This window comes from Centrocercus urophasianus, unplaced genomic scaffold (genome assembly GCF_019232065.1).
Source record: "Centrocercus urophasianus isolate 14NV4802_14NV808 unplaced genomic scaffold, USGS_Curo_1.0 seq_14, whole genome shotgun sequence".
Lineage (NCBI taxonomy): Eukaryota > Metazoa > Chordata > Aves > Galliformes > Phasianidae > Centrocercus > Centrocercus urophasianus.
Genome location: NW_024884586.1, coordinates 49200932 through 49223846, shown reverse-complemented (window position 1 = coordinate 49223846; position 22915 = coordinate 49200932). Strand labels below are relative to the sequence as shown.

At 43.2% G+C, this 22915-nt stretch overlaps 1 protein-coding gene across 2 annotated transcripts in view; it reads left to right on the top strand.

The window, feature by feature from the left end:
* PELI2 (pellino E3 ubiquitin protein ligase family member 2) overlaps positions 1 to 22915 on the top strand; it is a 67725-nt gene that overhangs the window by 4250 nt on the left and 40560 nt on the right. For both annotated transcript variants that reach the window (XM_042814901.1, XM_042814900.1), the window contains exon 2: positions 17901 to 18030. In XM_042814901.1, coding sequence (XP_042670835.1) covers positions 17901 to 18030 — 130 coding nt within the window. The remainder of the gene's footprint in view (positions 1 to 17900; positions 18031 to 22915) is intronic.

Genomic DNA, 22915 nt, shown 5'->3' with positions numbered 1-22915 from the left:
TGAATGCCTGCAGGGATGGGGCATCCACAGCCTCCTTGGGCAACCTGCTCCAGTGTGTCACTGCTCTCTGACTGCTACTTTCCTACCTTGGCAGAATCAGGGATTCTTAGCTTCCCGTTTTCAGTTAGAATTTGTAAACAAGCAGATAATGTGAAAGTCTGCTTACCTCTAATTTAAAAAAAAAAAAAAAAAAAAAAAAGCCTATAAAACTAGAAATGACTTTCTAGGCTACTAAGATTACCTTTCTGCTACTGAAAGCAGTATCTTGTTCGAGCTCCTTCATGTTCCATTGTAACAGCAGGCTGTTTCTCAACTGTGATTGCAAAGTTGCTAGAGAACAGATTTTTCCAGAGAGGTGAGGAACTTCTGGCTGTTTTATACTCGCTTATTATGGAGTTAATGTTGCCCTTTAACTTGCTTAATCATTATTTCTCAGCAGTTATAGCACATGTCAACTTCATGCTTTGGGAAGATGCAGCCTTCTTTTTGTGTACTCCAGGCTAAGGAGAAGCTGGGTGAACGTGAGCCAACCTGCCTTGCTGGAGGTGGGGTTTATTAGTTGAGAGTGCCAGCAGAAAAGTTTTAAAGCAGCTTTTACAAACATACAGGCAACAGGTGTTTAGGTGGGCTGAGCTAGCCCTTGGTTTGACAGTTTTTCTTCTTGATATTGCCTACACTTGGTTTGGTTCTCAGTTTCATAGTGTCTGTGATTAGAATGGGTATGTAGCCTTACAAGGAGCGTTCTACGTCTTGCTTTCTGTCTAGTAGCAGTGTTTCTGATGTCACTTAGGGTTGTTTGGTTACTGTGCCGTGTCCTAATTGCCTCATTTGTCCCTTGGTCAGCCAGGCAAGTAGGATTGAGGATGGTTTGGTTCAACCTCCTAGATTCATGCAGAAACTTGCTTTCAGGCTTCCAGGTGTACTGACTGTTGCCTGGGTAGCGAAATCTCATTTGTGTTCAGGGTGCTTTGTATTTTATCAGCAAGTATACTTGGTGTTTGTTTTCCACTCTGCCCCAAGGTCAGCAGTGAAAAGCTTTACATCATGCTCGTCCCAAACCTAAACCTTGAGGGACAGGAATGGGAATGCTAGCATATGCAGCATCCTTTTTACTTCTGTCTGTTGCCTAATTATGCTGTTGCTGTGTTGAAGAGGAACCTCTTCTAAATGTGCTTTTTTCCCCTGAGCATGCTGTTCAGATTTTTATCTCTCTTACCTTGTAAGTAGAGGCTGGGATGTTCCACCAGCTCCATCTCTCTGTCTCCTCTACTACTTCCAGCCTATTTCTGCTGAAACTCCTCGTGTTCTCTTAGCAAGAAAGACACTGGCCACCCTGATCTAGATGAGAGGTTATTTCCACGCCTACACAAATGTCTGTCACTTGTACCAGGGTTATATTTGCTATGTAACAGATCATTGCCTCAGTGAGGTGTGAAACTTTCTTCTTCAGTTGGTAGCTACTTGTCAGCTCTTGCTGAGTAGTGACAATTCTCCTTTGATTAGCACATTGTATAAAATATGGGCTTTGGACAGCTGCTGGCGTAGCTTTCTGCAGGTTATTTCTGAGTCTGCATGCTCTATGGATGCTTTGGAGGGACCAATTTGCAAGTAACACTTTGGGATTAGATTCTTCTATTTCTTAGTGGCCTAGAACAGGTCCTGGTCCTTGCACTAAGCAAGCAGCACAGCTGAGGGCAGAAGGGGCTCCCGGGGCTGCAGATGAGCTTGTTGGGAGTATGGATGCAGGAGCAGCCTGTCACTCCCCAGTCAATTGTGCCCTTTCTATAGCATCACTTTAGCATTCAGCCTTGTAATGTGACAGCAAGTGCTGTCTCACAGGGTCTTTGTGTCCTGTGGATGGCTGTGCAATGCACGCTACAGTAGTAGTAGAAACGTTCCAAGTCCTTGGAGGCTTCTTACTGAAGGGCTGTGTGGCAGCAGAATGTGGGGTTTTAATGACTGTGTTCTGAGTGCTGTGTGGACAAAGTGACTGGGGGCTTGCATTGCTGTGATTAATATAACTTCTGCTCACAGAGGGGCCTTCTGAGCAGTGTGTGCAAGTATCAGCGGTTCTGCACTTAAGTTTTGTTCTGTTCCTCCAGGGCCAGGCTGTGAAGTCCTGTGAGATCAGCCTGCTGCTGCTTAATAATGGCAGTTATTGGGTCAGGGTGAAGAGAGAACAGTTGAGCTAAAAGCTTTCCTCTGTTTCACAACAGACAGGCTGGATAGGTGGAATAGATGGCTGTGAGAGCGGGCGCAGGCAACATCTGCAGTGCTGAGCAGTTTCATTCATTAAAAACAAAGTTTTGAGCTGAGCTTAATTAGGCCTGATATCAAAGTGCTGATTGCCGAGGACTTGTTAGGCACACTTCTGTCAGCAGGAGATTGTGCCTCTGATGGGCAGGGAAACCGAGTGAGCCACGTCTTTTGCTTCTGCAAGTGATTTACTTCAGCTGAGAGATCTTTTTTTCCCTTCCATTTAACAATATCATCTTTACTGTAGGACTTAAGTACACTGTATATCCTGACCTAATACTCATCTGTCACATTTTATTGCTTACATTAACTATAATATAGCTGTGTTACTGACTGTAGCAGTTAATTGTGTTAAGCAGAGACTAAAGCAGCCAGTCACACAGTGAGACAAAAACTTGCTTCAAATGTCGGTTTATTGTGCTGCCTCCACAAATGAATGGGGACAGGCGAGGAAACAAAGACAGCTGATGGTGTGCTTAAGGAAGGAGAAGGTCAAGAAGTACTTACTACACTTCTGTCTCTGAGTGCTGTAATGTTAAACTAACCCCTGTTGCAAAACGCTCCCTTACATTGAAGAAAATGAGGGCAGAGGAGAAAGTCTGGCATAATCTTTTTCTTATTGATTAAACGGTGCTTTTTAGAAAGCAGTCTTTACACTGAGCTGTACTGATGATGTGGTTAGCAGGCTTTCAGGTTACTCTTCACCTTGAAATGTGTATGCTGTTTTCATTTTAGGATCCAGTGAATTGATAAATAGTCATGAAGGAACTTAACTAAAGCCATCCGGTTTGGAGAATAATACCTAAACAAATAGGTAACCTTCAGGCATATGGGGTGCATCCTCTTAGGGCATATAAATGTCAGGGACAGAGCGGTACTGACTGTGAAGACAATTAGTCACTGTATGAAAGTAAACAAAACAAACTGAAGCATCTAAAAGCTCAAATCTCCTCTTGCATATTGCAAATAAACTGGAGACCAAATGTGCAAACTCCCTAGCACGTGCCTTTAGGAAGAGTGAAAGAAGTGTTTAGTCTAGACACAGAAGTTAATGGGCTGAAACTTTTGATATAAGCACAGCTGTATTTCTTCACATGAAGCAGCATGATTTTACTTTGTTGCTGTCTGATTTAGTAATGGTGTAGCGGTAGTCTTTGAAACAGGAGTAATGTGCATGTGTGCCTCTTCATGGGAGAGGCTGAACTGTTGAAAGATGTTAAAGCTGTAGCTTGTGCTTCCCCGTACATCCTGTGGCAGGATGCTGTCCATCTCTATGGATCACCATGTTTTTTTTATGGAACACTGACTAATAAATCAAAATGTTGCTGTACTTCCAGCTTGACTTCCTTCTAGTCTGCGTTGGACCCCCGAGGGCAGGCAGCTGTGAATCTCGGCCTTTGGGTTCAAAAAGGAGTTTGGCACTGAAGAGGAATCTTTTAGTCTGGTTGTTTTTCATTACCTCATAGTAATTGTCCTTATCTCTGTGCTGACAAGCATGTAAGTTGTTTGAATTACTTTTTCCATCTTAATATTTGATAGAACAGTTTCCCACTGCATCACAGAGTTCTGAATTCATGGGTTTAGTGCATGACCTCTTGTTGCAGCCTGTGACCTTGTGTGTGTCTGTGTCCCTGCTGCTAGAGCAGTTATGTGGGCAGAGGCTTTGACCATAGAATCACAGAATGGCTGGAGTTAAAAGGGACCCTAAAGCCCATTAATCCCTGCTGTGGCCTTGGTCACCCCCTCGCTGGGATCAGGCTGCCCAGGACCCCATCTATGGCCTTGGACGCCCCAGGGATGGCTTTTTGGACAGTCTGTGCCAGGACCTCACTGCCCTGTGAGTAAAGATTTCCTCCTAATACCCAACCTAAATCTTCCCTCTCTTAGTTTAAGGCCATTCTCCTTCACTGCATCACTGTCAGCCCATGTAAAAAGTCAATCTCCTTCCTGTTTGTAATCTCCCTTTAAGCAGTGGAAGGCTGCACTGAGTTCACCCCAGAACCTTTTCTTCCCCATGCTGAACAAGTTTGGCTCTTTCAGCCTGTCTTTGTAGGAGAGTTGCTCCAGCTCTCTAAGCTAAGCATCTTTACTGCCTCTTCTACACCCTCTTCGACAGCTCTGAATCTTTCTTGTGCTGAGGGCCCCTGGCCTGAATGGATGCAGTGCTCTGGATGGGGGCTCGTGAGGGCAGAGCAGAGGGAGTCAAACCCTTCCTGCCCTGCTGACCCCCATTCTGCTGATGCAGCCCAGAACACAGTTGGCCATCTGGGCTGGCAAGTGCACGCTGCTGGCTCATGTCCAGCTTCTCGTCCCCCAGAACCCCCAAGTCCTTCTCTGCAGGGCTGCTCTCAGGGAGTTCTCTTCATCTGTGTGCATTTGGGACTTAAGTGCTGACTCAAGTGCAACACTTTCCACTCATTCGTAAGTGTTCCCTAATCTGATTCTGATGGAAGGCTTCATTAAGTGGACTGTCAATACCTCAGAAATTTTTGGCCAAAACATAGCAGCGAATTAAGCAAATTGATCTTAGGGCAGATCAAGAGGGTGCAGACTTAGTTTGACAGTGAGCAGCTGAGTAACTCCTTCCATCAGAGCTGAATCTGAAAAGGAAGTTTGGCAATAGCTGAACAGATCGGTTTTGCATGGCTTTTTTTACTCCTTTTCTTATCTTCAGCTTATCTTCATGGGACCCAGGCAAAGTCTGAAAGATGAGAGGCTCCTTCAGATGGCCCAGCTGCCCATGGGATATGCTGGCATTCCCAGCAGTTCCAGGAACGTGGTTCTGTGGTCAGCATCTGTGCAAGCTTCAGTCTTATGGACTATGGTGAGATTTCTCTTTGCTGTCAGAGCACAAGAGCTTTAATGTTTGACTTCTGTTTTGTGCCTTACTTTCAGCATTGGAGCACAGAATGCTGTTACATTGCTGGCTCAGCCCTGCTTTATCTCTTTGGTTGCACAATCACATTTCCAGCTGTAATGCTTGCAGTAAAACTAGATATATAGCACTCAAGTTGTGAGTTTCCAGTGTGCAGGGGCTGGTGTAATATAGCAAATACCTTTCCATTTAAGGATTCAGGAAGACTACAAAATATAAAGTACAGTACCTTTTGTAAGCATAGCGGGAGTTTAAGTGATTAGCAGGGTCTTAGTCAAGCTCAAGGTTTATTATACGCAATGTGACTTCAGGAATTGGCCTCTGATCACGTATTGCTACTTTGCACCTTAGACCAGTCTTTTCCAAGAAGTTTATATTAAAGCTTTACCTACTGGAAACCTCTCAGCAGCGTGTAAAAATAATACTTTGTTAAAGGGTAAGCAGATCTTTCTGTGGCAAAAGTAATTTGTTCTTTCTCCTCTGGGCATTCTGTAGCCAGTGCAGGCAGGCAGGAAGGAAGGAACTGGATTTTGGGTTGGCTGGATTCCAACTGCAGGCTGTATTCAGATCCCAGCCAGAAAAGAATATTGGCTGACTTGTGAGTTTTGGGCAGAGATGGCAGTTGAGAAGAAACAGCCGTCTCGGTTTTGTGAATTGATGAAGTTTGCTATGAATATGTTGCATGGTAAAAAGTGAGATGCTCTGTGCTGTGTTGGGTTGGAGAAACGCATTGAAAATCAGTTTGTTGTGCGTAAGTTAAGGCAGCAAAACAATTAAATGAGGAAATTGGTGGCTTGCACACATGTATGATGCTTTTTAATATTCAGAAAATGCTCATCCAGTCCAACCCCCTGCTGTGTGCAGGTCGCCAACCAGCAGCCCAGGCTGCCCAGAGCCACATCCAGCCTGGCCTTGAATGCCTGCAGGGATGGGGCATCCACAGCCTCCTTGGGCAACCTGTGCCAGTGCCTCACCACCCTCTGGCTGAGAAGTGCCTGGTAGTGTTTAGATGCAATGGGGCAGACTGTTCAAGGGTCTGATGCCTCCTTTAGACTGTGATGGGCAGCCATGGGGTATAGGCAGGATCAGGATGCTGACCCAGACAGATGGAGGCAGTGTGCAAGATGGCTGCTGCTCCCCTGCTGCCGAGGCAGTCTCATTGCTGGAGGACACCACATCCTCAACCTGCTGGCACTGTTGGCTCTGTGTTGCAGTCGTTTTCCATCTGCCTCTGATGAATACTCAGTGATTTACTGAAAGAGGTAGTGGCAGGTGAGGCTGTAGTCTGTAACTGGAAATGAAGGATGTCATTGAACTGATTTTTATTCCACAGCCTCTCGATGCTGTTTGTGCTCTATTGAGGAGACTCTGTGACATAAATCAGCCCACCACTCCCCCTGCTTCGTTAGACATCAGGGAATCCACGTGACTGTGATTGCCTCGCAGCTGCAGAAGTTGTTCAATTGGAGCTGTCACCTTAGTAGACAAAGAAGGGATCCAACTGCAAGTCATGTTGCCCAGAGGAAATCATGCTTTGCTGGCTCTTTAGCTTATGAAATTCCTTGCTTTTGATTCTTCTCTTTGTCACTGCCGTGGCTTCACCTCTACTGCTTGTAATAATTGTGCGATGTCAGCCTTGAGTGAATGGGAACAAACACAGATGTGCTGTCACTGCTGCTAACCAGACTGAGGCAGTCTGGGTGCAGAAGTGCTGTGATCCCTGCAGGCAGCCAGGGCTGTGTCTTAGGGCCTGACCCAGGTGGCTGTGAAGAAAATCTGAGTATAGTAAGTGTGTTCATTGTAAATGGAAGGGAGAGAAATGCCTTTGGGTGGAAGTAGCTGACAGTTACTAGAAAAACCTTAAGTGTTGTGCGGTGAGGCACTGGCACAGGTTGCCCAAGGAGGCTGTGGATGCCCCATCCCTGCAGGCATTCAAGGCCAGGCTGGATGTGGCTCTGGGCAGCCTGGGCTGCTGGTTGGCGACCTGCACACAGCAGGGGGTTGGAGCTGGATGAGCACTGTGCTCCTTTGCAACCCAGGCCATTCTGTGATTTTCTGTGTATAGAACTGAGTTACTGTGATGCATACTTCTGCTACGTCAGCTTTTCTCTGCTTTTTCAGTGGAAAAGACATCCTGGAAGAATCAGTGTCTGTTTTTCCTAGAAAACCAGCTTTTCAGATAAAGTCTGAAACTTTGTCTTGGGAATTCCAGATAACGTCCCCTGTAGTTCTGCAGCCTCGTGATTCTTCTTGTGTACGAGCTCAGTTCAAAACCCAGATTGGCATTTTGTGTTACTTAATATAAGCTTTTAGTTTTCTCAGAGGGCAGAAGTCACACTTTCCCAGTGGCTGTAAAGCAGTCCAAAAATCCAGAAGGATAAGCTTGTTTGGGATTTGCCCAGATGTGAATATTTCTCTAGTAGACTTCAGGCTTGTTATGTTATAGTGGGCAGTTCCAAAAGATGCACTTGACAGTTTTAGAGGCATAAGATGTTAAAACAAGCTGATGCAATGTATTTCTGTACTTCTTTTTTTAACCATCTTCTCCTACCTCCTGAGGTGGTAGAGTGATGGCATCTCTTACAGGAGACTTCTGTGTAACAGGAACAAATGCCAAAGATCTTCCCTCTGCTTTTGATAAAGCTGTAGAGGAAAGTAGAATAGCTAACAGGAATTAAAACAGATAGGGTTTTACAAGTATAATGCCAGAGTACTGACAGGGTAACGAAGGAATATGTTCTTTGTTTGCTCTAATATGCATTCAGTCTGTTTAGGTAGGCAAGGGAGGAAAGGTGTACATATACATATGTTCTGCAGATACCTGAACTTTTACAAATGTATGATTATATATAGGTATTAAATATGTTATATATATTATAATGTATGTATTTGTACATCCTCATCTGCTAGCAGAGCAGTGTAATGAGGCATTTGTTAGCATCACGTGCTCCTCTGTTCAGTTGAAAACAGCATCTTATGGCCCTGGTGCCCCGTTGGAATGTCAAGTATAAAAGCTGATGAGGGTGACAGGGAATCTCCTGAGCCAGTCAGCTTGATGTGTTACTTGATTTCTGTGTGTCTGAACTAGCTCTTGTCAGATGTGCTTTGCTGGGGAAGCTACTTCCAACTGCAGTTTCATCATTCGCTCTACTTGTGCAGCTGCTTTTCCGTTTGGCTTGCAAATGCTGCTTGTAACTCCTGTAATACTGTTTGGAGTTATAGCCTGTACTTTGGGAGATAGTGCTTGAAACAGGTCCTGTTTTCTTGGTTCAGTTTGATGCATGGTGCTCCCTTGCCTTCGAAATCAAAGGAATGTAGATATTTAGAGACAAACACATGGTGTGGCTTGTTTTGCAGAAGCTAGTGAACAAGAATTGTACTGGTGTGCTGACTGACTGTGGGTACTGGATTTAAAAAAAAAAAAATTCTTTGGGGGGGGAGGGGGTGGGAGGAAGGAGATTGAGACAACTATGTATGGCTTTAAACTTGGTTTCAGTTCTATAGACCGTTGGGATTCATGTTGTGTGAGCTATGGGAGAACTTTGATCCTCCAACGAATTTGACTGCTAGCAGCGAGCCTGCTGTGTGGCTTTAGGGTTTCTGTGCTTGTTTCTGTGTGTGAGCAGTCCTGCTTGTGGCTGACTGTGCATCAGTGAGAGTCTTCCCATCTGGGTGCTGGTACTGCAGAGCTCTTGTTTGGGGAGGCACTGATGAGGTTACAGAAAGCTGTAGAGTGGGAATCTTCTGGAGGCTGGAATCTCAGCTCCTAGAAAGGAAGAGCTTCAGGCATACATCATTTATGTGACTTCAGGGCATGTTTTGCCAAGGAGGCTGTGGATGCCCCATCCCTGCAGGCATTCAAGGCCAGGCTGGATGTGGCTCTGGGCAGCCTGGGCTGCTGGTTGGTGACCTGCACACAGCAGGGGGTTGGAAGTGGATGGGCACTGTGCTCCTGTGCAACCCAGGCCATTCTATGATATGAGTCATTCTCAATAAGTGTATGCAAATTCATTGTAACTCCTAAATATTTATGGGATTGTCTTCTGAGATCACGCTGGTATAGAAGTTGAGTTGTTGAGAAGTTGAGTTTATTTCTTGTAACACCTTGGGAAGTTCTCTTGAGGGAAGAACAAGAGATCAGGAATTTTGCAGTGAAGTGTAAAGCTGATATACTTTGCCATCAGAAATGGTACAGATCCCAGACTAGTTCTCTGGATTACTGCACTGATAATTTCTGGTATATCAAGACTTGTGGAGGGAACAGTCAGCTGTGCATCAATGCTTGCAAACCTCCGCTGATCCAGTAGGTTTGAGAGAATTCCTCATAACCAGATTTAAAGAAGTGACTTCTCCTGTAGGGTGTTTCTGTTTGTTTTTCTTAATAGGGTACATATACACACTTTCAGCAAAGAATGGGCTTTGCTCGCTTCCTTTCTGGCTGTTCTGGGTGTAACGCTGCACTGCTTCCTGATGTTCTCTGGACTTAAGTGCTTCACTTTCTATTGAGTACTTTGCCTCTGAGATCACCTATGTTCACAAAATGGATGTAAGTTTTCTTTCTCCATGCTTAATGTTATTGGAAGGAACCTAAAAAGATTCTTGTCATGCTTGAGTGTTAGAAAATACTGTAAGCAACAGACCCTGGAACTACTTGTCTGTGCAATCACAAAGATATTCCAGCTGCTCGTATTTGGAGGAGAACTGAAATAATAAGGCAGCTACCACTTCAGTTTATAAAAATGTGAGCAGTCAAATAGTCCTTGATAGCGTGTTAAAGAAAGCACTTGGCAGCTGAGAAAATGATTTGTTTGAGTCGTGCGTTTGTTTTAATAGACCAGATGATCCTTTGAATCCAATGCATTTTTTCTATAATGATAAATGTAGTGAAGCTTCAGACATCAGATGGTGGTGTTCCTATTCATTCCTCAGCTGTCAATTTGGACAGTTTGCTTTTTCACCTTCAAGTTGGTGTAAAGCCCAGATAGGCTGGGAACGTGCTTGGTGTAGTAGGGCAGGTGCCTGTGTCACAGGATTTCCAGTCCCCTTGCACTGTATAAGGTCTAATTTGTCTTAGTTTTGAAAAACTCCCAGCTGGTTTTGATCTGCTGCTTGAGAGGCCCATAAATTGTTTCCGTATTGAAACGTGTGGATGCTAAAAGTCTACTGTGTTTTGGATGTGCAGTCTTCTGCTTTTGCATCTGTTGCTTCTCTCCAAACCCAGCTATGCGTCGTACTTTGCTTTGAGTGAGACTTTGTGTTCATCTGACGTGTTTTCAACACAGCAAAAGCTATTTGTATTCATTTTAACAAAATGCTGTGTTGAATAATTTCAGTGGTGTTTGGCTAGGCTGTAGTTAGGAACTGCTATTCATCTGGGTGCTTTCTAATATGAGAGATTTGGGGTTGGAAAGAGGATTCTCTAAACGTTGTGCTTTCCCCACCTTTCAAGTTCTCGTAACTAGTGAAGAAGCATGCTTTGAAATGAACTTAATTAGTGTGTACCCTGTGTTTTGCTGTGTGCTAGCATTGCTGGTTTGATGCTCTGGTGAATGGTTTCAGTTGACAGCTTTGAAGATGGGCTTAAAGCACTGAACAAAATTGCCTCCTTGTTAGATGAGTGCTGGGTGGTAGCAGGAGAAAGCTGGAAATAAGGATTGTCAAGGAAATCATTGTGTGGAAAAACTGATTCTCTTACCCTTTGCTATCCAAAAAGAAAACCTTTTGCATTTGAATGCTCTTGTAGTGTATTATGTTATAATTGGATAATACTGTCTTAAATTTGTGGGTTTTTTGTGGTGTTTTCTTTTTTTTCCCTTTAAAGATAGCTGCTCTTTTTCCCCATTAATCAAGTGATTATGGATGACTTCTGAGAAATGCATGTTGTGGGTGTGACTTCACTCGTACTGTCTCTGGCTGTAGTATTTAACTGGGATGTCTGTGTAGGTTTTCAGCTAATAAGTTGTTTGAAACTGTCAGGCTGCTTTAATTGAAGCTCATCATGAGGCTCTGGTAGTCCACATCAGCATGCTTGTGAGGTGTGTGAGCATTTAATCAAACTCCTGTGCTGTGTGTGGAGGTGTCTTACAGAAGCCTGTGCAGCAAATATCTTCGGTTGCTGCTTCTTGAAATGCACAATTCCTTGTTGTCAGTAATAAGTGCAGTTGAAGATTCTCCTTTAATAGTTAAACCAAGGTTGTAGTATCAATTGAGTTTTCTACAGAGACTTTTGTCTTGCAGAAGCTGTGACAAAGGACTTCTGTCTTTGCTTTTGCAAGAGTAAAAGTAACAGTGTTTTCCAATCTAGGACAAATAGCAAACCACATGCAAGCAAGGCTTGGTTGGAGTGATAAGAAGTTTCAGTATTAAGATCCCCCTTCTGCAGAAGAAATGCCAGATGGCTTGCACAAGTCTCAAAACTAGGTTTCTGGTGGGATTCAGTCTTCATATGTTACAAGAAGTTGTAGTGATGAAGCACCACACCTGCATTCCTCACTTGGAGATGCATTGCTTTTACCTCTTTGCTTCTGCATTTACTTGCTCTGTTAAATTATTTCCCATAGTGTGTGGGAGGGTAACAGAGAGGCATGGGAATTTGGAAAGAAACTGGAAGTGTAAGAACTGCTTTTAATTTCCTTTATTTGCACTATATGATTAACAGGGTATTTGCAAGCCAGTAGCATCTTTTCCTAGAGGTAGAAATGCGTACAGATCAGGTGTGCATCTTCCTGGATTGCCTGTATTATGTAAGCTCAACTTGCAGGAGGATGTCTAAATATTGTCCTAAATAGAACTAAACAGGTTTTTTAATTATGTTCTAGCTGCTACAATTACAGAATCCTCCTGCTGATGGTGGATGGGGATGTGTGGAGGAGTATTGGCTGAGCAGCCAGCCTATGAATTAATGTGAACCACAGCATGGCAGCTCCTTGCATGGCAAATCAGGAGGAGGTCGCAGCAGCCAGAATCAGGCTCCTTGCCTCAGCCAGGGATGGGAACCAGGAGAACAACTGGTTCTTTTTCAGAATGGTGAAGGAGAAGTGAGTTCACCCCAGAGAACCCCGCTGTTTCGCATGTGACTTCGTGCAGTATTTTCAGGAGATAAGGTTCAAGTTTATCCGTGTACCTTGGGAAGGAGGCTCTAGCTTATCTGATGTGTTGCAGGAGGCTTTGAGAAACTTTCTCCATGGTGTGAATAGCCACACTTATCCTGATCTGTAAGAGGGGCTGGCTGTATTTGACCATACAAACACAATCAGGCTGGCATATAGCTTTTGGTCAAGGTGTCTACTAAGATCTTAGGAGACAAGAGCAATTAGGAGTGAACTTCTGGAGTGTAGTAGAAGAGCATTTGTAGGGGCCCATATCTGTACCAGGCTTTTCAAATAATCTGTTTGACAAGTAAAACTCTTGCCTCTAGTCACTATCAAGTCATGCCAACTCGGCCTTTACTGATGGTCTACCCAAGAATTGAAGGAGCTACCAGATTAGACTGCATTTCTCTGTTTGAAGGCTCTGGGACTGTACAGGTGGCAGTCAATGAGGCAGCTCTGCTAAGGCATGATGCTGGGGAAGAGATGCTTGCGGTGAGCACACTGGATATTTTGAAAGCCCCACAGAAGGGAATGCATTGTAAGGTGTTTACAGGTGTAAAATGGCTTCCCAAATGCAAGTTATAGGAACGAATATTTATCTGAGGGGGGGGGGGAAAAGATGCTGATTTAGCCACAACTAACTATGCCAACATGCCTTTCTCAGGGATAATCAAGCTCAAGCTCACAGATGTAAAAACGTTGCCTTAATTGGGGAAAGAGATGAGATTATTTGGGACTTCCAAACTTGCTGGTTTGGATTTTCTTGCTCAACAGGAAGACTGTTTTGTTAACCTGTACTGCTGGTGTGGTGATCAGGAAGCACTTCTGCCTGGAGATCTTCACCAACAGAGTCTGGGGTGAGACTCGGCCTCTCATTCAGGATGACCCATGAGCCATGGTTGTGGAGCAGTGGCTCTTGTTAAACTAAGGATGGAAGTTCTTTGCTTACGCATGAGTTACTTGTTGCTAAAGGCATAGTAACAAAAACTCTTACAGCAGTCACTGAAGTAGCCTTAACTTAAAATCCTTTTCTTCAGAAAGAAACAAAGATCAGATGGGAATGAAATCTTCGAGCATAAGCAGAGGTTATTGACAGGAAGTGCAGGAACCTTGCTTTGACTGGAGTCTCCCTTGTTGAATGCATGGGTGAGAGTTTTAACACAAAAGATGCTGAAATCCTAGGATGCAACTGCTGAAGGTATGCAGCATGCTGTCTGTAAGGTAGTGAGGAGTGGGCTTTCCAGGTTGAAGCAGGAATATTGAGGATGCTTTGGAATGGGTCTTCAAGTTGAAGATAGACAAGGTGACTTTCTGAAGTTCTGTCAAGCCGTATTCTGTCATTCAGTGACCAGCAAGTAACTGTATGCTTTGCCAAAGGTGCACACTGCTGTGAACGTCCCTGCCCATTGCAAGGAGTTGAGCCAGGTGACCTTTGGAGATCTTTTCCAACTCAAATGATCCTATGAAGTAATACGGCATTTCTATGTTCAAAATGAACGTTTTGGTGTGATAGAAGAGGGTACTGTTCAGAATGTAAAATACTCTCAGGGGAATTACCTAAAAGGAGTTGTAAGCTCATATATCTGGCAGTCAATACTGAAGCTGTTTGTGTTTATGTAAACAACCATGTGGATTTTTTTCCCCGTTTAATCTGTGTTCAAGAAAGGAAAAATTGGATGCTTCAGCACAAAAGGGCTTTCCAGCTGCTCAGGGCTTTAGCCTATAGTTGTGAAAACCTGCGGTTGGTTATTGCCAAGGCAAATAATATATCTTTAGACTTATACTGTTGTAGATACCATAATGCAGGCTTGCAATGCTGCCAAAGGAATTTTTCTCCCGTCCTCTGTGCCATTTTTTCCCTTGTTGCTGATAAAAATGCTTCTGTGGCCTTGCAGTGAACCAGAGAGCAAGGAATTGATGTGGTTTAAACTAAATTTAAAGCGTAAATCTGGTTTTATTTCCAGTGCATGTGAACCAGGGAGAGAAGCTGCACTGGGGCAGGGACAAAATAGCAAATGAAGGGTGGGACTGCTGCTTTTGGCAGCGGTGTTGGCCCACACTGGTTCAGTGATGGTAAAAAGCGTGCTGTAAGCCCAGACTGACTTCTGGTATGTGCTGAGCATATACTACTGTGTGATACCAAATATGGCATCAGAATGGACTTAAAAGGAAAAAATTCACTCAAGTCTGACCTCATAATGAAAGCTGTCACTAATGCTTTTGTGGCTTTGTTGTTCAGCGCAGGAAAGTCGTGCTTTCTTCTCATAAATTAGAGCCATTCTAACATCTGTTGCCTGCTCAAAGCTGAGTCTGTGAGATGGAATGGTAGCCTGTGCATGGGATGGCCTTTGAACATACAGTGTCTGCAGTGGAGCTGTCAGCAATAGTGAGGAAAATGAAGTCAGGCTGTTCCTTTTTGGCCAGTGGAAGCATTACTGGTTGGTCTTGCTTTCCAAGCAGCAAAGCAGAAGCTTCCATGACATACCCCAACCCTGGGAAAAACTTACTGCAGTTTGCATGTCATTTGGTATACCAAAGTCCTCAACTGTTTGATGTAAATCTGTTGGAAACTGGCTTTGTTAGTTAGAGAAATGCCAGCACCACTCCCTTATTTGCAAGGAACAGCGCTATCAACGGAGATAATTATCCTGAGAGGTTCATAATGCTGATTGTCCGGGTGCTGCTGCCTCTGAGAGGCACTTGGAAAATGTACTGTGCTGCATCTGTTGGCTGTGGGGAGAAAAGGCTCCAATCTGATGCTATTTTCCTCCCTGTGAAATGCATAGGAATGCCTTGTGATTGTCCTATTGCTTCACACTAGTAACTGATCAGAATAAAACTTAAGAGTCTGTAATTAGTTTTTGCTGTTTGTTGTGCATACTCAAATCCTCCTGCCCTTTCATATAAAGGAAATGAAGAAATTGGCACAAAGAAAACCTTGGTGAAAACTTGTCAGTGCTAATCAGGATGGATGAATTAAGCTTTCATTTTGCTTGCATTTCCTTTCTATTTAGGTTCCAAGAGGCCTTTAACCTGGAGTGGCTTCTTTCTTTTCTTGTTTAAAAACTGTTTAAATTCTGAACAAGGGTGGGGAAAAAAAAAACCCTGTAGTGAAGTCAAGTGGCCTTTGCAGCTGATTGTTCTGCGGCCATGAGAAAAGCCAAACAAGATAACCATGCCAAGTCTGGTTTTGACTTTCAGCAAAACTGCATAAAATCAGGACTGCTTAACAATGGTACCAGCACAGCAAATGTAATTGCAGAGTGTAAAGCCAGTAACGATGCTACTTGCATGATTTCTTCAGGAGTTGTTGGTTTTTTTTTTTGGGTTTCAAGCACAAATCCATGCAGGAGGAATGTTGTCATTAGGAAAGGTATAGATATAGTCGTGGTAATAAGTGTCACTGAAAGACAGTACTTACAATCCTAGAATGGCCTGGGTTGCACAGGAGCACAGTGCTCATCCAGCTCCAAGCCCCTGCTGTGTGCAGGTCACCAACCAGCAGCCCAGGCTGCCCAGAGCCACATCCAGCCTGGCCTTGAATGCCTGCAGGGATGGGGCATCCACAGCCTCCTTGGGCAACCTGTGCCAGTGCCTCACCACCCTCTGGCTGAAAAACTTCCTCCTCATATCCGACCTAAACCTCCTGTCTCAGTATCCAAAAAGACTGGATCTGCAGAATCAAATCACTCACACTTTGAGGGCTTGTATTCATTCCCTGTGGGTCATGGATATATGGAATCAGTCTTTAGGGATTAGGATCAGCTGTGTTATCTGAGCTCTACTCTCCTTGCACAGAGTTAACAAGCTTCCAAAAACAAATAGGCTTGGTGTGAACTAGGTGGTTTGTTTCTGTTAGTGTTTTTTTTTGTTGTTTTTTTTGCTGTGTTGGGGAATCTTTGTTAATATTTCAGAGAGACAAAGTGATCTTCCCTGTGAAAACAGGAGTGGCAGAACGAGTTGAGCTGTAACCCAGCCCAAAGCTCTGAACTACTCATGGCTCTCTGGGACTCTTTATCAAAAGCAGTCCTCATGTCTGGCTTTATGTTTGAGAGCACTTAAATTTGAGACCATAATCTCAAATCTGTTATCTGCTTAGGAATGTTCAGCAGTGCTGTAGTTCAGGTCTCACGTCCCCAGGTACTGCCCACGTGTAGCTGAAGCTATTTTCCATAGAGCTGTCAGGTATCTGTTGGATGCTGTAAGTAGGGCTTCTGCGAGGCTGGGCTCCAGGGCTTTAGCAAGCAGGCTGTGTGTCCTTGTCTGCCTCACTTTTCCCATCTTTTTTGGGGAAAAAAAAAAATACAAAAAAAAAAAAAAAAAAACAAAACAAAACAAAAAAAACTCCCCAAGCACGTTTTCTTGTAAGGCAGACTTGCTTGGTTATGTATGCCAAATGGTGATCTTATGGAAAATGATTCTGGGTTACTGTCTTGCTTTTCCTAGTTGGCAGCTGTAGGATTGCTCTTACCGCCTGAGCAGTGACTGACCATTAATTTGGCTTCTGTAGGGCTACAAACTATTTCAGATCTGCAGATGGTGTGGTGGATATAGAGCTGGACTGCTTTGAAGTGCATCCCTAAATAGATAAGGACTTCTAATTCTTGGGCCTCATTTGATTTCTGGGGGGTCGGTCCCCTTTAAACCTTCTTTTCAGGTGGGTTTCCTGTTAGCTTTTAATCACAAAGACTGCTGGAGAGAAATAGGTGATCCAGTAGGTAGAATAGACTTCACCAGTAAAACTGCATAAATCTGTAAGTGGAATTGCAGCTGTAGGTCTTCAGGGAAGGGCCTGAAGATCAGGTGTGAAAGAGGCATCTGCAGTAAAGCCAAGTCCTGGGAGCACAGACCAGCTGAAAGCTATCAGGAATGTGACAGGTGGAGGCGCTGTGATGAGAAGCATTTACCCTTCCTAAATCTTTGGGGAGGGGGAAATGTGATTTAATTGCCCATGGATTGCAAAGAAACTTGCAGTTCCTTCCTTCCCCGGGGAAGGAATTATCCTCGTGAGGCTCAGTGCTTCTCTTAATAACTTACCCATTGGGTTTCTGTCTTGTGAGAGATGAAAGAATGATTGAAGGTTACTGGGTTACACCTGATAAAGGCAGTCATTAACTAGTCTTCAGGTAGATTCACGTGAATCAAAAACACACATTTCCTCTTAATAATAAATCTACTCCTAGAGGCTTCATTTAATAAATTAAACCATTCTATGTGACTGGAGTTAAAACTGTATTTTTTTTTCCCCAGCTTTTCCCAAATTTCTCCTTTTCTCCCTCTTGTCTTCTCCCTTCTTGCATGATCTGTGGGAAGCAAATAGCAGTGCAAAGATGTTTTCCCAACTCGCCATGTCGTGAATTTAAACAAAAGGTTCTAGAACTTGTTCTTCGGAATTCCTTTAATTCTAAAGGCCAATAACTATTTCTGTTGCTGAACAGCTCATTGTTTCATGTGTAGTTGAAGCTTTATTCATCTTTAATAAGGTCATCAACCATTGGCAAGAAAGGAGCGTTTGAATGCCTGTAGTAATTTAGGTGGCAAAGCTTAGTATGACTGTGCCTTGTTTTTTAGCCCCGTGTTTGAAACAGTCAGGATACTGTGACCAAATTGCTTCTTTCCTTTTCTGTGTTTCAAACTGCTGATGCTTTGACAGACTCTTTTTTTTTGTTCAATTCCAGGTATAATGGCTCCCTCCCTAATGGTGACAGAGGACGCAGGAAAAGCAGATTCGCCCTTTATAAGCGACCTAAAGCAAATGGAGTTAAACCCAGCACTGTTCATGTGATTTCTACTCCTCAAGCATCCAAGGTACATAACAGAGGCAGATCCTGTTTTCTGGTGTTCTTGGGTTGTATCCCAGCTACCTGATTCATCTTGCTGCTGGTTTGTTCTCTGGTAGTCAGATACTTGCTTTGGAAAGTCTGTAGTGGATTTTCTTTCTAGAGATATGGATCTCTAATCCAGTTACTTATTTAAAGTAGTCTTTAACCTCAGGTATGAGTTAATCTGACCCTTCTGTCCTTATTCAGAAAGCTGACTGCCTTATGTGAGACACACGGCAGTCATGGAATGCATATCTGAGAAGTACATTTATTTTTTACTGGAATGTAAGATCATGTATGAACAAGTATGTGTTTCCTCTTCATGAGGATAACTGGGATGGTATAAAACAAAGCAAACAAAAAAAACCTTGGAGATCCCTGTGAGTCTTTCATATGCAGTGCATGTTTTCATCTGAGGCCTGGTATAGACAGAGGAAGAACAGCATTTCAATGAGTATATTATCATAGCCATGTATATAAAACTGTCTGTGTTAAGGTTCTGCTGGTAGAATATATCTGAAGCAGTGAAAAGACATCTTACCTCCTCTCTCAATACTTGGTATCAGAAGGAAAGAGTGTCAAGTTCTGGCCAAATGAGGTGAATACTGAGTGGTTACACTCAAAAACGCATACTTTTGTGAAGCATACCTACTTCTTACTGTTAATATCAGCTGATGGGGGCACCAGCTACTGTTGTCCGAAGTGTGCTTCCTAACTTAGAGAATTGTTTAATACATAGGAGTTTTGTTTTGTGCTACGTAGAGTAGCATACACTTAAATATATAGAATAGAATCATAGAATGGCCTGGGTTAAAAAGGACCACAGTGATCATCTAGTTTCAACCCCCTGCTGTGTGCAGGTCACCAACCAGCAGCCTAGGCTGCCCAGAGCCACATCCAGCCTGGCCTTGAATGCCTGTAGGGATGGGGCATCCACAGCCTCCTTGGGCAGCCTGTGCCAGTGCCTCACCACCCTCTGACTGAAAAACTTCCTTCTAAAATATCAGAATATACATTGATCTGTAGTGTCTGCATGTACACTGGGAACATTGGTCTGTTTTTTAAAATTTAATAAATGCAAAAAAGAAGTGTTTTACATAATTAATGCAAACATACACTTAGTAATAGGTAGTTTTAAGCATTTGGGCTTTAGATAGTATTTTAGCTTTTGACTTTCATAATATTTATAGGCCTGACACACATGGTGAGGTGTCTGGTTCATGTTTATCAGCACTGTTATGGTAGTGCAGATATATGCTGTACAAATTAATGCCCTTGTAAAGATAGCACGGGGTCTGAGATGTTAAGGTCTTCTCTTTGAGGATCTGGATTCAGGTGGATGTGTCAGGTTGAATGTATTCTTCTGCGCTTTCTCTGAACCCTCATAAAAGAACTTTTGTGTATTTATACTGTTGTCTGGGGCGAGAGTGGTGGGTGCCTGCCAGAACAGTGATGCAGTGAATTTCAGGGCACTTTTGGATGCACTGGAAGGCCATTTACATTCTAAAACACTTTCTAGGCTTTTCTGACACCATCAATATCCTAAATCTTTTTTGCCAGGAATGGCTTCTGCATGCAGCTTCTGTAAATGATCCCAGAAATATTGGGAGGTTGAGAATACAGAGAGCTTTGTTCTTGGAAAATAATATGCAACTTGACCTCAACATTTTCCTTCTGCTCTGAATCTTTCAGTTTAATTCTTAGGAAAGGAAAAACAGTGGGAACTTGTAGTGCACAGGATGTTACAAGTTTCCTCCCTTGCAGCTTTTCAGATACAAGTTGTTTTATTTTGCTTGTTCATCACCATGTGAAATGAGTCTCTAAGTAGAAGGAAGTTTCTTTACTCTCAGGTGCTGATGCTTTTTGGGTGGTGAGTGAGGCACTGACTGTCTTCATCTGTTTTGTTGCTGCTGTGGCATGGATGCTTGAATAAGGTGCCACAGTGGTTTTGTGCAACTCCATTAATGCAGCAGCTCAAGAACCACAACTGTCACTGATTTGAAGTTAGTGTGTGAGCCTGAAAACTGCAGTAGGCATGAGAGGATGCTTGTCATGTTCTATTGTCCCAGCTCTGTGCAGGTGTCAAGGACAGCTGGAGCAGCAATGGTTTCAGTAGCAAATCTAGCTGAGATAATTGCATGTGAATCAGTGCCTTTTGCTCCCTCCCCCCAAAGTGCTGCTTTTCTTTGCCTCTCTGCCTTCTCAATTACCTTCTTTAGCACCTTCACAATTGTTTGGCCTATTAATGGGTACATTCCAAAAGAAAGCATTTCATGAGGTTAAGAGTCACAGGTTTTTCAGATTACACTTAAAATATGCATACATCTCTTCAACGTTATGCACCTGACTTCAAGCCCTGTTTTATTAACTCCATGCTTAGACACCACGCAGGGAATTGTCCTGTCCACGTTTCACAGAACTGAGGCCATTCATTTGAGACAGACTTCTGCCAGCAGCTTCAAAATTGATATTTGAAGAAAGTGTATCCTTACCTCTCCAGTTCTACATTCAGGTTTTACTTAGAAAGGTCGTTACTTGGATTGACCTGGAACTCCTAACGAAGAAGTCTCTCACCAGTTGTTGATCAAGTGATAACAGCTTTCCTCTGACTGCACTACTTGAACCTTAGGTACAATCTCATAGTTCATCATGATATAGCTAGGATTGCCAAGTTTTTATTTTCAAGATGTTAGAGCTATTTACAGCTAACCTTTAATTGTGTTAGAAGTTTGGTTGGTTTAGTTTACTGCACATGAAAGCAACAGTGAATTTAGTATAGGATATCAGCAGACCCAGGCACAGGCTTTGCTTATGCAGAAGTTTTCTGATGAATGTGGATCTTAAGGCCTAAGAATGATGTGATAAATTGGGGTTCAGGAGGTTTCTTGGTGTGGGGTTGTGTTCCCTTTTTTTGGTAGGGAGAGGGATGCTTATTTACTCAGAAAAAATAATTGCACGTATCTGGAAGGGGAAAGGATACTTTTCTCTCACTGAAAAACATAAACAGCTTAATATCTGTGTAGAATAATGTTTGAGGCAGAGTGTTTTTACAGATCTTAGGTGGGTGAATGTGCCCTGTGTAAATCAGGCTGTATGATCCCAATTTTTGCCACGCAGAGATGTTCATCTTCCCATATACATCCCATCTGTTGGTTCAGTGGGCTGTTAGCTTTCCTTCTGTTCAAGCACAGGTGGATCTTTGCTGCTCTTTCCTCCTCATTGCAGCCAACAGTAAGGCCTTGTTGGAATCTGCCAGTTGGAGTTCTTGTGGGGGGGGAGCCATGGGAGAGATCTTCCCCTGTCCTGTTGCTGGCAGTGGGCACTAACAATGTGAATGGTCAATGCTGAATGGTCAAATGATGTAATTGCCCACAACTGTAGGTATTTATGCATTTAGGGTTTCTTTGAGTTCCTAATGCTTTGGAACCGCTTTCATGGTTGTGTAGGTTAGGAAAAAAAAAAGAATAAATGGCTCAATGTGCATTTAAGTTGCATGAAGTATGGAGTTTGGAAACCTGAATTGTATACAAGAGTTAAGGGGGTGGCATTAGCCCTCCAGGATTCCATGGAAGTACTCTGAAAGCATGAATAAACTCTATTGTAGCAGTGTGTAGGATGCTGCTGAGTTAGCTTACTTGCAGTTGAGATCTGCAAAAGCGCTTCATTGTATGGGCAGTACAATATAACAAGCAAATACTAGAAATGCTCCTTTCTAACAAGTGGATGTTGTGTTTTGATACCTAAGTGCTTCTTTCTTGTCGGATATTAATGCTGAATCGGTAGAAGATTGCAAATGGCTTTGGAATTGCTGTAGAGTGCAACAAAAAATCTGACCGTAATAGCCTTTTGTGAAAGGGCATCTTGATTTCGTTATTTTTTTGTCTGTCTTAGGCTAAAAGATTTCATTTGGCAACCTGTGGTAGATGAAGACAACGTACTTTTCCCTCCCTCTGAAATCATTGTTTCAAGCTGACTGGGGAAGATCTTTCTGACTTGAAATCCAGTTACCTGCTGAGCTGGCTTCTGCCTTGTGCTATCACAAAGGCAGCTTGTATAGTCCCTGGCTGGGTTCCTGCAGCCCCCATCAAGTTTCATGCTGCTACTGCAAAAGAATAAAAGGCAGCTATGCAAGTAGTTATTAGGTCAGGAGAGAGAGCTGCGATTTGTGCTTTGAGTGGCTAGAGAAAATGAAAGTATAGGACCCTTGTGATTGCTTATCTAATGCAAGTTCTTGTGTCTGCTTTGATGTACGAGATGAATTTTGAGTAGAAAGGCTGAAAATCCTTGTGGAGCTTTTGGTGCTCCTTCTAGATGAGCGCTGTAGAGCTTGGCTGCTGGGAGGAGGGTGCTGTCAGTGTCCTGTCAGTGGCTTTTTTATTTCTTGTTGGGCTCATTTATTGTGTAACCAGCTTTTAGAACACTAATTTGTTCTCAAGTAACTTAATTGCATATATGTCTTGAAAGTCCCGAGTTGTGCGGAGTCCCTGGCTCATCTGCTTGATGAATGGTTTCCTTGCTGTTAAATGTCCTTTTCTATTAAATGAAATCTTCATAACATGCTGTGTCCCTACCCCTTTGCTCTCCCAGATAGTAGGGAATGGTAGGATGGAAGAAAATGGCTATACCAATTTCATTTGTATTGCTTAATAAATAACAACTGTCACTTGGTTTGATGTTCTTCCTAAGCTTTTGGGTCATACTGAGCAGAATGCGTGTCAAAGATTTCTGAAAATCACTTTGCAATGTTTTCTAACAAAAAACAGATGTTCAGAAAAGGAAGGGGAATTAAACTGCTGAAGACCACAATTATTTTTTTCATAACATTTTGTTTTTGCTTTCATGCTTTTCCTTCAGAAGGTAGACAGAAGATC